This window comes from Oryx dammah, unplaced genomic scaffold (assembly GCF_014754425.2).
Source record: "Oryx dammah isolate SB20612 unplaced genomic scaffold, SCBI_Odam_1.1 HiC_scaffold_16, whole genome shotgun sequence".
NCBI classification, from domain to species: domain Eukaryota; kingdom Metazoa; phylum Chordata; class Mammalia; order Artiodactyla; family Bovidae; genus Oryx; species Oryx dammah.
The window spans coordinates 45,974,389-45,989,253 of record NW_024070200.1 but is presented as its reverse complement, the minus strand read 5'-3'; the positions used below and the strand labels follow the sequence as shown (position 1 = coordinate 45,989,253).

General features: G+C 45.9%; 1 protein-coding gene across 1 annotated transcript in view; it reads right to left on the bottom strand.

The window, feature by feature from the left end:
* Window positions 1-14,865, bottom strand: part of FSD2 (fibronectin type III and SPRY domain containing 2) — a 47,141-nt gene that overhangs the window by 12,661 nt on the left and 19,615 nt on the right. The window contains exons 4-9 of the mRNA XM_040257503.1: window positions 10,262-10,961; window positions 10,024-10,119; window positions 8,163-8,393; window positions 6,955-6,977; window positions 5,541-5,662; window positions 2,368-2,523 (exon numbers count right to left, since the gene is read on the bottom strand). Coding sequence (XP_040113437.1) covers window positions 2,368-2,523; window positions 5,541-5,662; window positions 6,955-6,977; window positions 8,163-8,393; window positions 10,024-10,119; window positions 10,262-10,891 — 1,258 coding nt within the window. The 5' untranslated portion in view covers window positions 10,892-10,961. The remainder of the gene's footprint in view (window positions 1-2,367; window positions 2,524-5,540; window positions 5,663-6,954; window positions 6,978-8,162; window positions 8,394-10,023; window positions 10,120-10,261; window positions 10,962-14,865) is intronic.

Sequence of the window (14,865 nt, the reverse complement as noted above, 5' to 3'; positions counted from 1 at the left end):
AGCCTGTGCTCCAGAGCCCTTGAGCCACAACAAGAGAAGCCACCACAATGAGAAGCCTGCACACCATAACTAGAGAGTATCCCCCACTCGCTGCAACTAGAGAAAGCCTGTGCACAGCAACAAAGACCTAGCACAAACATAAATAAATAAATGGAACTCAACCCCCAAATAGGTCAACTGGCCCCAAGTTCATTGCATTGTAATCTATTTTCCCTGAGGTAGATACAGAACTGGCTACCAATCCCCATCGGCTGTGTCTGCGTGCCTCGCTGCAATGACTCTGCTGATCCTTCCATTGAGAGGACTAGTCTTTCCCACTATCCATTGCAGCTGGGCTTAACCACGTGACTTTCTTTGGCCAACGGGACCACTTTACACATGGTGCAAGCAGAGGTTTGGGCAGTGCTGGAGCATGGGCGCCTTGTCCTCTTCCTGCCAGGAATGCTTCCATTTCCATGAAACGACCCTGGGCTAGCCTCCTGAAGAATGTGATCATGATGTGAACAGAGGCCCCCAGCACTGCAGCTGATGCCCTAGACATAACAGCAAGGCCACCCTAGCCTGTCCAGACCCTCCCAAGCTGGCACAGACTAGAACTATCTCGTTCACAGAATTATAACAAATTCTATCCATTTCGTAGAATTGGATATAGTTTATAATACAACTATCCAATTCACAGAATTATAATAAATAATAAATGTAATTTACAAAGTTAAGTATCATTGATTTACAATATTAGTTTCAGGTGTACAACACAGTGATTCAATATTTTATAGATCATATTCCAGTTAAAGTTATCATAAAATATTGTATATATTCCCTGTTCTGTACAATATTGCCTTGTAGTTTATTTTATACATAGTAGTTTGTACCTCTTAATTCCCTACTGCTGTCCTGCCCCTAGCAACAAATGAATGAACATAAAATTTGTCATTTTAGCTTATATGTTGGGTATATGTGTGTGTGTGTGGGGGGGGTGTTGTTACACAGCAAAAGCTAACTGATAACCTCTAAACATGCCCAGACTCTTAAGGCAGTGACAGGTCATTAATCCACTCTCTGATATCAGTTCCTTTATAACAAAGTGCTCATTGAAAAGATCTTTACTGGGACGTCCCCAGCAGTCTGGTGGTTAAGATTTCGCCTTCCAATGCAGGGGGTGCAGTTTCGATCCCACACACCTCGTGTCCAGAAAACCAAAACATGAAACAGAAACAATATTATAACAAACTCAATAAATACTTTAAAAATTTAAAAAAAAGTGATCAAAACATGAAAAAAAAAGATCTTTATCAATCGCCAGGACAAAGCCCCCTAACAATGGCATTTTCTGCAGAGGGTGCCAACAGGGCTGATTTGTGGCAAAAACTGCTATTAATCAGATCTGACTTTCTGGTCCTCAATCTCCCCTCCCATTCCCTCTTTAGTCCTTATTCTCTCCCTCATCGTGGATTAAACTTACTTTTCTCAAGAACTCCCATTCCTTCCTAATCCCTGGGCAGACAAATCATCTTCACCTCTGGCATTCAGAAACCTTCTATCGGCATAAATAGGTACAAGGGGAAGAGCTCTGGGCAGGGAGCCTGCGGACTCAACTCTCATTCTGGTTCTGCCATAACTTATGGTGTCCCCATGTGTCCGCTCATCTCTCTCTAGGTCATCCATAGGATGGAAATCTCTGATTCCCTTTCCCACAGTCTTGCTCTGACCCCATGCACACAGAACAGACCCAGCCAGGCTGGCCCTGATCCTTCAGATGCTCAGCTGGAGCTCCTCTGCTGTCTGACCCCCTTCTCAACAGGAGACTGGCTTATCTACAAAGAGGGGGCATCTCCCTCAGCCCTATCCCTGCGCCAGCCAGCTCTACTGACCTAGGAAGAGGATGGGCTGAGGACTGTATGCAGTGGAGGACAGGGTATTTCCACCTAGGAATGTGGGTCAGATTAGCAGCAGCCCTTCCAGGCTGCAGAGCCCTCCTCAGCCCCCTGGGGGTCTGCAGACTAACTGCCCCCGACCCCAGGTTCTCCCAACACAGGGTGACCTCAAGGAAAGCCTGGCCACGCTTGCATACCAGGACCTGCTAGAACCCAGCCAGTCCCACTGGGCCTCCTCGAGGAGGGGTGTCCCCACATGTCCTGCACGTGGTGCAGCCAGAGACCCATCATCCCCCTGATGGCTGTGGATACGCTCCACGTATCTGAGCCCTATGATTCTCCCCAGCCAGGCCTCAACTTGCCTTCCCAGCCTTATCTTCCATGCTCACCTGCCTGCACACCATCCTGCAAGGAGCTAGGTCTGCAGATTCACCCCATCGCCACCTCCCCAGGGCCCATGCTGGAGCTTGTTTCTGCTCCTGGCAGACCTCACCTGTTTGCTCCTTCCCAGGCGAGCCGTCCTGCACTGGCCGGTAGGACAGCTGATAGCTCTCCACGGTATCATCAGAGTACAAGCTCCAGCACACTCGGACTGAGGAACCCGTGGCTGAGTTAGGGGCCTGTGGGTTTATCACTGGAGCAGAAGGAGCTAGAAGAAGAAAAAGGAGGAAAACAAAGACAAGTGAGGAGCCTCCACTTAGAGGTACCGGATGGGAACGGCTGCTTTTACAGGACAATCCATCCCTCAAAGCATCCCATGGGCTTCAGAGATGGGAGAGGCAGCCTGGGTGGCCAGGGTGGGAGGCCAGACCTCCCAACCAGGAGCCTCAGTAAAAACCGGTTGTATCCACCTTGCTTCCCCCGACACAAGCTGGGGGAGGTGGGGTTGCTGACAGCAGCTCAGGCTGGGGTGCTTGCAAGTCCTGCCCTAGGGAGGGATGGGTCCTTGGACCCCACCATGCCATCCAAAGAGGCAGGACGGCCAGGACCACAGCACCACCGTCCTCAGTCCTACAGTGAACAGAGGAGGGAAAGAGCCTGCAACAACTGGCTCCTTCATTATGATTTCATTATGGTGAGAGATGATTAGGTTTGGAAAAACTATGCTTTCTCAGAACCAACTTTTTTTTTTGGCCTGCGCTGTCTTCATTTTGGCATGGGGGCTTCTGTAGTTGTAGTGTGCAGGCTCCAGAACACATGGGCTCAGCAGTTCAGAAGTTGCGGTGCTTGGGCTTAGTGGCCCGGAGGCATGTGGGATCTTAGTTCCCTGACCAGGGATCAAACTTGTGTCCTCTGCATTGGAGGTGGATTTTTTAAAATTATTTACTTATGGCTGTGCTGGATCTGTGTTGCGGCACAGGCTTTCCCCTAGCTGTGGCGGGTGCTCGGGCTATTCTCATTGCAGGGGCTTCTTATTGCAGATCGCAGGCTCCGGGGCACACTGGCTTCAGCGGCTGCAGCGCACGGGCTCAGTAGTTATGTATTCTGGGCTCTAGAACACGGGCTCACTAGTTATGCATTCTGGGCTTTAGAGCACGGGCTCAGTAGTTATGCCTTCTGGGCTCTAGAGCACAGGCCCAGTAGTTATGCATTCTGGGCTCTAGAGCATGGGCTCAGTAGTTGTGGTGCATGGGCTTAGTTGCTCTGTGGCATGCGGGATCTTCTTGACCCAGCGATCGGACTCGTGCTTCTTGCATTGGCAGGCGGATTCTTGACCACTGAGCGACCAGAGAAGCCCCAGAAGGCGGATTCTTAACCACTGGTTTACAAGGGAAGTCCCCAGAACCAACTTCTTTTGAGTCCATCTACTGAGTTAATACTTTTCTTCTCTGTTGGTTAATAATTCTTCCTACCCCACCCCCACACACATCCAAGAAACATTCCTTGTTTGTCTTCTGTAATTCTTCACCCATGGCAGCATCTCCTTCCATCCAGGGCTTTCAAGAACATCTTTATTTTCAAATTCTGAAATTGTTCAGACCAGGTAGGACTTCATGGAACGTACTCAGCTTTTCCTTGCTGGTTAGGGGGTGGAAGGCCCCTAACATGACAAAAGTGAGAAGAGAAAGAACCTGTATCCTACGTGATGTAGCTGAGGATGCACAGCAGATGCCCTGTTATTCCCTGCAAAGAAGAGTCCCCTCTGGGGAGGCAGTGAGAAGAGGGATGGCCCTGGATACAGGCTAGGGGCTGATGGTCTGCCTGGGACCCGGACACAGGAGGGTGAGGAGAAACCACCACTACGTGTCTCAAGCACTGATTTAGGCAATAGTGCCTTTCCTTCCAAATGACTGGGTCTTGTTATTTGGGCAATACTGTCCTCAGACCATCTAAAGGACTTCACAGCTCAGCAAAATCTCCTCTCAACCCAGGGAGTCTAAGAATGGCCTCCAAGACTCCAATTAAGGATGTTCATTGTAGTGTGGTTTATAAGGATGAAAAACCTAGAAGCATCTTGGCACCAACAGTTAAGGATTAAGGTATACAACCATTAAAATGATGTTGCAGAAGAATTTATCAGTGAGAATTAAGTATACAGATTAAGTATAGAGCCATTAAAATGATGTCATAGAAAAATTTATCAGTGCAAAATAATATTCATCACAAATGTTTCACTAGGAAAAAAAAGCAGATTATAAAACAGGATGATTTCATTTTTATTAAAAAAAAAAAAAAACTCTTGTATAAAGGAAAAACCTAGACTTCCCTGGTGGTTCAGTGGTTGTGAATCTTGCTTGTTAGTTTAGGGGACACGGCTTTGATCCCTGGTCCGGGAAGATTACACATGCTGTAGGGCACCTAGGCCCATGTGCCACAACTACTAAGCTCATGCTCCAGAGCCCATGAGCCCGGGCTCCACAAAAGAAGCCACTGTAACAAGAAGCCTGTGCACTGCAGCTAGAGAGTAGCCCCTGCCTGCTGCCACTACAGAAAGCCTGCACGCAGCAACGGAGACCCAGCGCAGCCAAAAATTAATTTTTAAAAAGATTGTAAAAAAGTCTTTTGAAGAAGGAAAACCTAAAATGATAATATAAAACATTTTTCATAATGTTGCTGGGTGTTGCTGGGTGAGAAAGGAAAGATGGTATTCAATTCTAGTATCAGTCTTAAAAAATGAGTCCTCACAATAAGATTTTTAAGAGCTACCTGGCACCATGTGACATGTTATTTACATACATTACTCATTTATTTTTCACCATGTCCTCATGAGTCATTGTTATATCCATTTTACCAGGGAAACCAAGGCTCAGAGAGGTTAGGTAAGTTGCCCAGGGTCACAGAGGTAGGAAGTAGCAGGGCTGGGATTCTCACCAGCTCCATAAGATTCCAAAATACATCTCTTAATCCTATGCTAAAAACAACCACTTGAGAGGGACATAAATACAACATTCAAGGAAATAAAATTCGCGATACTTGTTTGGAGTAAGATAGGCTGATGGGGACCAGTTGCTGGCACCCTGGAGACAGATGGAGGATATTTATCCCAGGAAGGTCAACCTCTGTTTTCACCCTTACAAGCCATAAAGACAAAAACACAAAGCTCATGCAGCTGGTGAGGGAAAATGCCTGTTGCTAGATCTTTATGATTTTTTTTTAGCCATCCAAGTTTTTAACTCAAAGCTCAGAGAAACTGGTGTCAGGTATGCACCCAGGTGAGACACGCACCTGGGATGGTATTTATGGAGCCCATCAGTTCCTCCACATCAGAGAAATCCAAGGTCTGGTCTTCAAAGTCGGGCTGTGCTGAGATCTCCACATCTGTTTTTGTTTTCAGGAATTTTCCGAGTCTATCGGTATAAAAAGACACACTAACAAGAAAGGAGGGATACTCTTCCCCAGGGTCACTAGCGAGCAGCAATGAGGGCCTCTTTACTGAACTCTTTTTTAAATTATTTTGTTTCTGGCCGCACCAGGTGGCATGTGTGATCTTAGTTCCCCAACCAGGAATTGAATGAACCTGCACCCCCTGCATTGGAAATGTGGAATCTTAACCACTGGACCTGCCAGGGAAGTCCCCAGCTGAACTCTTATTTCCTTATTTTAAAATGCTGTGGGCGGCCTTCTGGCATATGCTTCAGTGACTGACCTATGAAGTCACTGGAAGGGGTAGGTGTGCCTGGTTTACACCTTTGAGAAGGGGTAGGGTCATGTCAGAGGGTTGGGGGGCTAGGGGATGTGGGCCAAAAAGCCCCAGATCCACACCTTCTGGAAGATCCTTAGATGCTGACCTGGGAGCTCCCACCTCCACACCACCCCAGGACCCAGAGACACACAGCCTTTCCACGTGGTCAAGTACTCTCAAGTTGAGGAGCATGAACTGGGCCTCTGGGTCTCCGGCACCTGCTCCCGGCTGTCACAGGGTTCGTAAGGAGCAGAGGCAGAATGTGAAACCATGTCTGTCTTTTGCCAAAGCTTATGCTCTTAACCCTGACGTTATTAAACTTCACTGTTGTTTCGCTGTTGTGTTGCTTTACAGACATTGTCTGATTTTATTCCCACAAAGCTATCCCTGTTTGTCAGTAAGGAAGGGGAGTCCTAGACTGGTTGGACTTGCCCAAGGTCATGGGGGTATCAGGATTTAAATTCCTGTCTGACTCCATAATGTGCATGCTTTCTGCAGCATACAGTCTGGGTCCTGGCTTAGCTGGGGGACGCTGGGGACACTCTGACTTTTTTGCTTTTTGACCACGTGGCATGTGGGATCATAGTTCCCCAAACAGGGCTCGACCCAGGTCCCCTGTGGTGGAAGTGTGGAGTCTTAATCACTGGACCACCAGGGAAGTCCCACTCTCTGGATTCTTGTTCCTCCTGGTGAAAGGAGGGGCTCGGGGAAACCCCACCTCGGCTTGAAGGCTGAGTCTCACCATATGCTCCCTTCCAGCTCTGAGATTCTAAGATTTGGTACCAGAGAGTCCTTGTGGGCCCACACTGTCATTCCAAAGCCAGTGCTATTTACTCTTAGGGGCAGACACAAAAGCTGAACCTGGGAGCATATAACCAAGGGGAACTGATACCTAGTCAGGTATCTAGAGGTAAAAGGAACAGAAAAAGAAAATACATGTCAGAATAAAAGTATTACCTGTCAGCCATAGCCACAGCATCCTAAAAAGGAGGAGAAAGAGAAAAAAAAAATATTAAACTGATTTTGGAAATAAATTTCTTTTTCAAACTATATAATAATATAAATGTATCTTAAAACTTGGAAGTTAGTAGAAGAGAAAAATCAGCCACGTCCACACCCTAAACAAAAATGACTCTTACGACGCCTATGTAGTTTCTTCCCATTAACATGACGTGAGCACTTTCCAGGTGACAAATGGTCTTGGGGATCATTAATTTGAAAGACTGCATCTTGATTCATTGAATGGGAACTCCATCATTTACTTTATCGTTGCACATTTTGGCTGTTTCTAATTTCTCACTACTATAAATAACAGAGAAGACATACTCATATATCTCACTTTCTCCACATTCTAGATTATGTCTGTGAGCCACAGTGATACTGTGGACAAATTGGTTCAAATGGTCTGAGTGTTGAGGGCTCTGACGGTGGCTGCCAACCTCCTGTCCAGCTTCCATCACGCATCCCACCCTCACCCCAGGCATGGCAGGAGGTAGGGGCTGTGGGGCTTGGAGGACCACTACGGGCATGGCCAATGGAAAGGGCATATTTGGCAACTAGGAAGCTCTGGAGGCTAGGGGCCCCTCCCTCACATCCTGGATCCCACGTCTGTCCCATATACTTGTGGGACCCTAAAGAAAGGAGACCTCAGCTCTGGCTGAGATTGAAATTCCCAGTCTGGCTGCATGGGGACTTGGAGTCAGATTGAGGAGGATTTTAAGGACTTTTTTTGCATGTCTGAGCTTATGAATTAAGATGTCTAATGGCAGCACTTGTAATTGAGAAACAGGAGGTACATTTCTAGCCTGGACATCTTTCTCCCCTGACCTCTGAGAGATCATCTGAGATGGCCAGAGAAGTCTCAGAGTCCTGTGAGAGCACCTATCTCTGGGTAACCAGGACAGAGGAACACAGACTCTGGTGTTAGCTGAGCAGTGGTGGAGGGGAGGGTCAGTTGTGTACGAGCCTGCTTGGCTACCCACAGTGAAGCTGGGCAGTGAGATGGGGGATGTGTTGTCATGGTTACACATCCAGTGGAATCAGATGGATGCTGACCATGAAAGTCGGTTCCAAGCCCTCCAGGCAGAGAGGGGACCTCTCTGTCTAACCTACTCTGGCCATGACTGTCATTCCAGGTCATTATTTCACTTCACTTCATTACTGACCTTTATGAAATCAACCTTCTCTTCGTGACACATCTCCTCTATTGTTTCCATCAGTTCTTTGCAGGTGTCAAGATTTTCTCCACAGTTGACCAGTTGTCCATATAAAGCTTCCAGTTTCTCTTTCTTTTTCTCCCCTAGAGCTTGTATTTTTTCTTCATATTTTTGAGCAAGTGTTTCCAAGATCTCATTGTAATGAGACTCAAAGTTTTGTTCTTGTCTTCCAAAATTCTCCTGCAAGATATAGTTGATCTCAGCTGTCATTTCAGTGCATTTATGTTGACTGCAGAGTCATGTGGGGCATGAAAGTGCATCTGCTCAGAGATGTTTCAGTCCCTCCCTGTTAATCTTATTGTCTCTTGCCAGGATGCTGAGGTGGACAAAGGTGGAATTAGGACCAGGAATCTCCAGCTAGAACCCCAGGGATAATCTTAACAAGAAGTATTGCTTTCTTTGCTGGTGGCATTTTACAATCCTCCTCCCCATTCCCCACCCACCTCTGGTGTAGCCACCTCCCATCACCATGACAACCGACTTGGAAGATTATCATGATTATTATTACCATAATGAGTCAGCCTGCCACTGGAACTCTGGACTTTAATGTGAAGACATCTGCCCTGGAAGAGTCCTACCTAACTTGCTTTCCCTCTTGAGCTCTCAACATCTCATGACATTCACCTCCACTCCTTGATGGTTGAATTATACAAACATCAGGATCACACAGATCCTCATAACAACCAAGAAAAAGATGCAGGGGGAGGGGAATAACCCAGGTGGGGCCGCCTAATAGATCAGAAAAAGCAGGAAGACAGAGAGAGGGCTGTGCCAGTATTTAATCCTGGAATACAATGGATGGGAAGTATTAATTAAACTTTATCAACTCCTGGTCCCACTTGGACTGGAAACCCTGGAGGGCTCTGCGGGTTCAGGGAGTATTTACTGAGTATTGACTGTATCTGTAAGACTTGCTCAAAATGCTTGAAGAGAGGGAGAAGCGGTAGATGACCCCCACCAGTGCTGTGTAAAGGAAGAGGCCAGGGTCCTTACAGAGGGTGGAGACACTGTGAACTGAGAGCAGCAGGCAGCACGGAGTGTAGGGCGCTTTTTCCTGGCTGCTGTACACTTACCCTCCTATCACCCACCACCCAGTGCTTAGATGTGGAAGGGCTGGTCCCTTCCCTGTGTCTTCCATAGGAGATTAGTGCAACAGCTCCCCTCCCTTTTAAGACTGGGAGTGGGGAGGAAAGTCTAGCTTCTTGGGAAAGGAGCCCAGGGCTTAGTTCATTCACACAAGATGCTCCCACTGATGCAATCTGAGGCTGCATTAACAGAGGTAGAGCACCCACATGAAGGGAAGGGGACACAAGAAGTCCTCTGGTCCCATTCCTGGGCTACCTCATCCCGGTGGCTAGGTTGTGTGCTGATGTCCAGCAGGAGATGATACACCTATGAGGCACACCCAGGGAACTGTGACATGTTTGGTGACATGCACAAAAACTTACTGGCGGTGTGAGAAACAGGTAACATCCAAGGAAAAGAACACATCAGTGACAGGATGGGTGTCTTGCAATGTCTGTTTGGCTGGCCCATGAAAGAGTCCTAACTTATAGTGTGAGTGGAGACGTAAAGATACTGAAGACCCAGCCCACGAGAGCTAACAGTTCGCTAGGGAATGCTGCCAGGTAGTCGGTTCCACAGGTTTATGCCCGTGCTACGGGAAGGCAGACAGAGGGGTGAGGGAACAGCAGCTGCATCAACATCATACATTCCAAGAAACAGGTTCCCAAATTCATACCAGATACAGTTGCTGACTCAACCACTCGTGGCTGCCTGTATCTGACGGAGTCATTGAGCGTGCTCTTACCTCCACCGTGATGAAAACCTCTTCTAAGTGACTTGCAAAGTTTTCCATCTCAATAATTTGCTTTTCCAACTTGTACATATTTTTGTGAATTTCATCCTGTCAAATAGAGGATCCCAAGAAGACATTAACACTATGTTTTTCCTCTCTCGTAGAAGGCATTTTAGATTCATTCCCCGCCTACATACTTGAGATACAAATACAATCTCAACAGAAAGAAGGCCTAAGCAGACCTACTTACCTTGGCACCCTCCAGGGCTTTACTGAGCGGAGTCACCTCATGCTGCCTGTGTTCATCCTGATCCTTCTCTGACGCTCTTATTGGAGTTTTGCAAGTGACACAGAAGATGTCAGCCGCTTCTTCCTCGTCCTCCTCCTCTGGGATGACGTAGCACTCGTACTCCTCGCTGGCACGGCCGTGGCTGTACCTGTAGGCTTCCCGCAAGTCCTGGCACTGGCCTGCTGAGCCCCACCCCATGAAGCCCAGGTCCTCACCCTGAGCCGCCTCACCAGTAAGTCTCCAGTCTCTCTGCTCACTCCCCATCATCATATAAGAAGGATATTCTGAAACCTCTATTCTGGGTGTGTTTTCCTCAATAAACTCATCCCCTAATTCATGATCATCTTCAAGTCCATAGAGGTGGACAAGTTCATCCACTTCCTCTCCAAGGTCTCTCGGAGCCTTCCCTTTCACACCCCCTCTCATGGGCTCATGGGTCATTTCAGCTTGGACACCTCTTCTCATCCGAGTACTCTCTTCTGGGAAGATCTGCAGTCTGTCTTCAGAGTCAGACAGATCCATGTGATAGAAGCGGAAATCCTTAGAAGCAGCAGACCTGCCCAGCCCCGGTGCCTCCCCAGCTCCCTCCATCGCAGCTCCAGGCAGCACCTCTGCACAAGGAGGACTCTTCCTGGACAGTCCTTAGTGGCTCTCCTGGGTCCTAAAACACAAAACCCCATTTCTGAGAAGGTCGTTGCAGTAGATGGTTATTTCACTGGGCTCAACTCATTGCATTAAAAAAATAATTTCATCTGAGCAGCTCAGTTGTAGTTTCACTTTAAACAATCTGTAAGGAAAGGTTTGCTTTCTGCAGGAGGATGGACTTCCTGAAGCTCCAATACTTTGGCCACCTGATGCCAAGAGCCGACTCATTGGAAGAGACTCTGATGCTGGGAAAGATTGAGGGCAGGAGGAGAAGGGGGCGACAGAGAATGAGATGGTTGGATGGCATCACTGACTCCATGGACACGAGTTTGAGCAAACTCTGGAGAATAATGAAGGACAGGGAAGCCTGGCGCGCTACAGTCCATGGGGTTGCAAAGAGTCAGACACGACTGAGCAACTATACAATGACAACAAAGCTTAAAAGAGACAGGAGAAATTATGAACAAAAATATAAATTTTGGCATTTCCTAAATTGGCATTGGGAGAATGCCAGTGCAGGAGACACGGGTTCAATACCTGATCCTGGAAGATCCCACATGCTGCGCAGCTACTGAGCCCGTGCACCACAACTACGGAAGCCTGCGTGCGCTAGAGCCCATGATCCGAGAAGCCATCACAACTAGAGAGTAGCCCCTGCTTGCTGCAACTAGAGAAAGCCTGCACAGCAATGAAGAAACAGCACAGCCAAAAATAATTAATTAATTAATTAATTAATTAATAAAACCTACAAACTATCTGAGCAGCTCAGGTGCAGTTTCACTTTAAACAATCTGTAAAGAAAGGTTTGCTTTCTACAGGACTATGGGCTTCCAAAGCTTAAAAGAGACAGGAGAAATTATGAAAAAAAAAAACAAACCATAAATTGATTTGATTAACAAATGATCTCTATACATTTAAAAACCTAAAAATCCCAAAAGGCAAAATAATAGCAAGTGTTTCAGGCAATTATTATTAAATAAATTATTTAAATTAATTGAAAAGAAAAATCTCAGTAGTAAGGAATATTCACAAAATAATTTCCTTTGCATATCATGTTACCTATACAAAACCATTTGGAAAATAGTTCATCCTTATGAGTAACAGGGCCTTCCCCAATGACTCAGTGGGTAAACAATCCACCTGCAGTGCAAGAGACACAGCAGATGTGGGAGACTTGAGTTTGATCCCTGGGTCAGAATATCCCCTGGAGGAGGAAAAGGCAACCAACTCCAGTATTCTTGCCTGGAAAATCCCATGGACAGAGGAGCCTGGCGGGCTGCAAAGCGTGACATGACTGAGCACATAAACTCATGTATGAGTAATAGAGAATAAACACGTAGATGCTGTTTTGCCTTTCAAACCCCAAGACGGGGGAAGGGCCCATGAAATGAATACTCTTACATGTTGTTGGTTAGAATGTACACAGTCCCACTTTTCTGGAGAGTGAATGTGGCAACATGGATCAAGAGCCTTAGAGATGTTCACACCACTCAGGAACTTCCCTGGTGGCCCAGCGGTTAAGACTCTGCTTCTAGTACAGGTGGTGCAGGTTTGATCCTTGGTGGAGAAACTAAGATCCCACATGCTGCGCAGCCAAAAATAAAAAAGAGTTCACACTTTCTAACCTAATTGACTTTTTCTAGGACCCTAAAGAAAAAATCTCAAATATAGCAGAAAACATTATTTCTGTATAAAAATGTCCACCACAAAATTTTTTTATAATAGCTGAAAAATAAAAACTGTAAAGCCCTAATGATTAGGAGAATCATAAAAAAACTAGAATATGTACACCCTGTAAAATATAATGTAGCCTTTAAAATGTTAGGGAGAGCAAATGATACCTTGGGGAAAGACTTATAATACGATACTAAGTAGAATAAACAGAGTACTCACTATATATAGACTATGAGATCTACTATTTTAATGGAGGTGCATAAAATCTAGAAATAAATAACAATTATAGCAGCAAATACAATATTAGTACTAGCTACTGCATGGTGAGCACTTACTGTGTATTTTCTCCTGTGCTAGGCAATAAATTAATTTTTTTTTTAGCCATACGGCATGTGAGATCTTAGCTCACAGACTAGGGATTGAACCTGTGCTCCCTGCAGTGAAAGTGCAAAGTCTGAACCACTGGACCACCAGGGAGGTCTCTGTGCTAAGAAAATTTACATACATTTTTCTGTATGGTAGCCACTACTATTATCCCCATTTTACAGACTGGGAAACAACTGGCTCCCAGAGGGTATCTTGTGCAAGGAAGGTCACATGGCTATAAGTTGTTTTACTGGGATTTGAATTTGAGTGTGTGTAGTGGCCATGAGACTGAGCCTCGCAGACATCCAATTATAGGGGCCATAACCAGGGGTTTCAACTACACTCTGAAAGTCACTGTCACATTCGCATGGAGGACATACTTCCTGTTGGCGTCTCCCATCCGATGACAAAGCGTAGCAGGGACACTAAGGCAGGTCCATTTCTGATTGACACAAAACCACCCTGGTGGCAAATCTTGGCTGCAGGACTTCTTGACAGCCATGCCAGACCTTTCCTAGAGTGTGTGGTGGGCTAGGACGATTCTTCAAACCTTCTTTCCTTCTATCCATATCTGACCCCAGTCTTTCCTATCTTTCTCCCTTTATAATCTCACACAATAAAACAGCGTGAGATTATAGTTTATAATTATAGTCCCCTAGAGTTCCAAAGAATAGCAAGAAGAGATAAGAAAGCCTTCTTCAGCGATCAATGCAAAGAAATAGAGGAAAACAACAGAATGGGAAAGACTAGAGATCTCTTCAAGAAAATTAGAGATACCAAGGGAACATTTCATGCAAAGATGGGCTCGATAAAGGACAGAAATGATATGGACCTAACAGAAGCAGAAGATATTAAGAAGAGATGGCAAGAATACACAGAAGAACTGTACAAAAAAAATCTTCATAACCCAGATAATTACGATGGTGTGATCACTCATCTAGAGCCAGACACCCTGGAACGTGAAGTCAAGTGGGCCTTAGGAAGCATCACTATGAACAAAACTAGTGGAGGTGATGGAATTCCAGTTGAGCTATTTCATATCTTCAAAATGGTGCTGTGAAAGTGCTGCACTCAATATGCCAGCAAATTTGGAAAACTTAGCAGTGGCCACAGGACTGGAAAAGGTCAGTTTTCATTCCAATCCCAAAGAAAGGCAATGCCAAAGAATGCTCAAACTACCGCACAATTGCACTCATCTCACACACTAATAAAGTAATGCTCAAAATTCTCCAAGCCAGGCTTCAGCAATATGTGAACCATGAACTTCCTGATGTTCAAGCTGGTTTTAGAAAAGGCAGAGGAACCAGAGATCAAATTGCCAACATCCTCTGGATCATGGAAAAAGCAAGAGAGTTCCAAAAAAACATCTATTTCTGCTTTATTGACTATGCCAAAGCCTTTGACTGTGTGGCTCACAATAAGCTGTGGAAGATTCTGAGAGAGATGGGAATACCAGACCACCTGACCTGACTCTTGAGAAATCTGTATGCAGGTCAGGAAGCAACAGTTAGAACTGGACATGGAACAACAGACTGGTTCCAAATAGGAAAAGGAGTACGTCAAGGCTGTATATTGTCACCCTGCTTATCTAACTTCTATGCAGAGTACATCATGAGAAACGCTGGACTGGAAGAAACACAAGCTGAAATCAAGATTGCCAGGAGAAATATCAATAACCTCAGATATGCAGATGACACCACCTTTATGGAAGAAAGTGAAGAGGAACTAAAAAGCCTCTTGATGAAAATAAAAGAGGAGAGTGAAAAAGTTGGCTTAAAGCTCAACATTCAGAAAATGAAGATCATGGCATCTGGTCCCATCACTTCATGGGAAATAGATGGGGAAACAGTGGAAACAGTGTCAGACTTTATTTTGGGGGG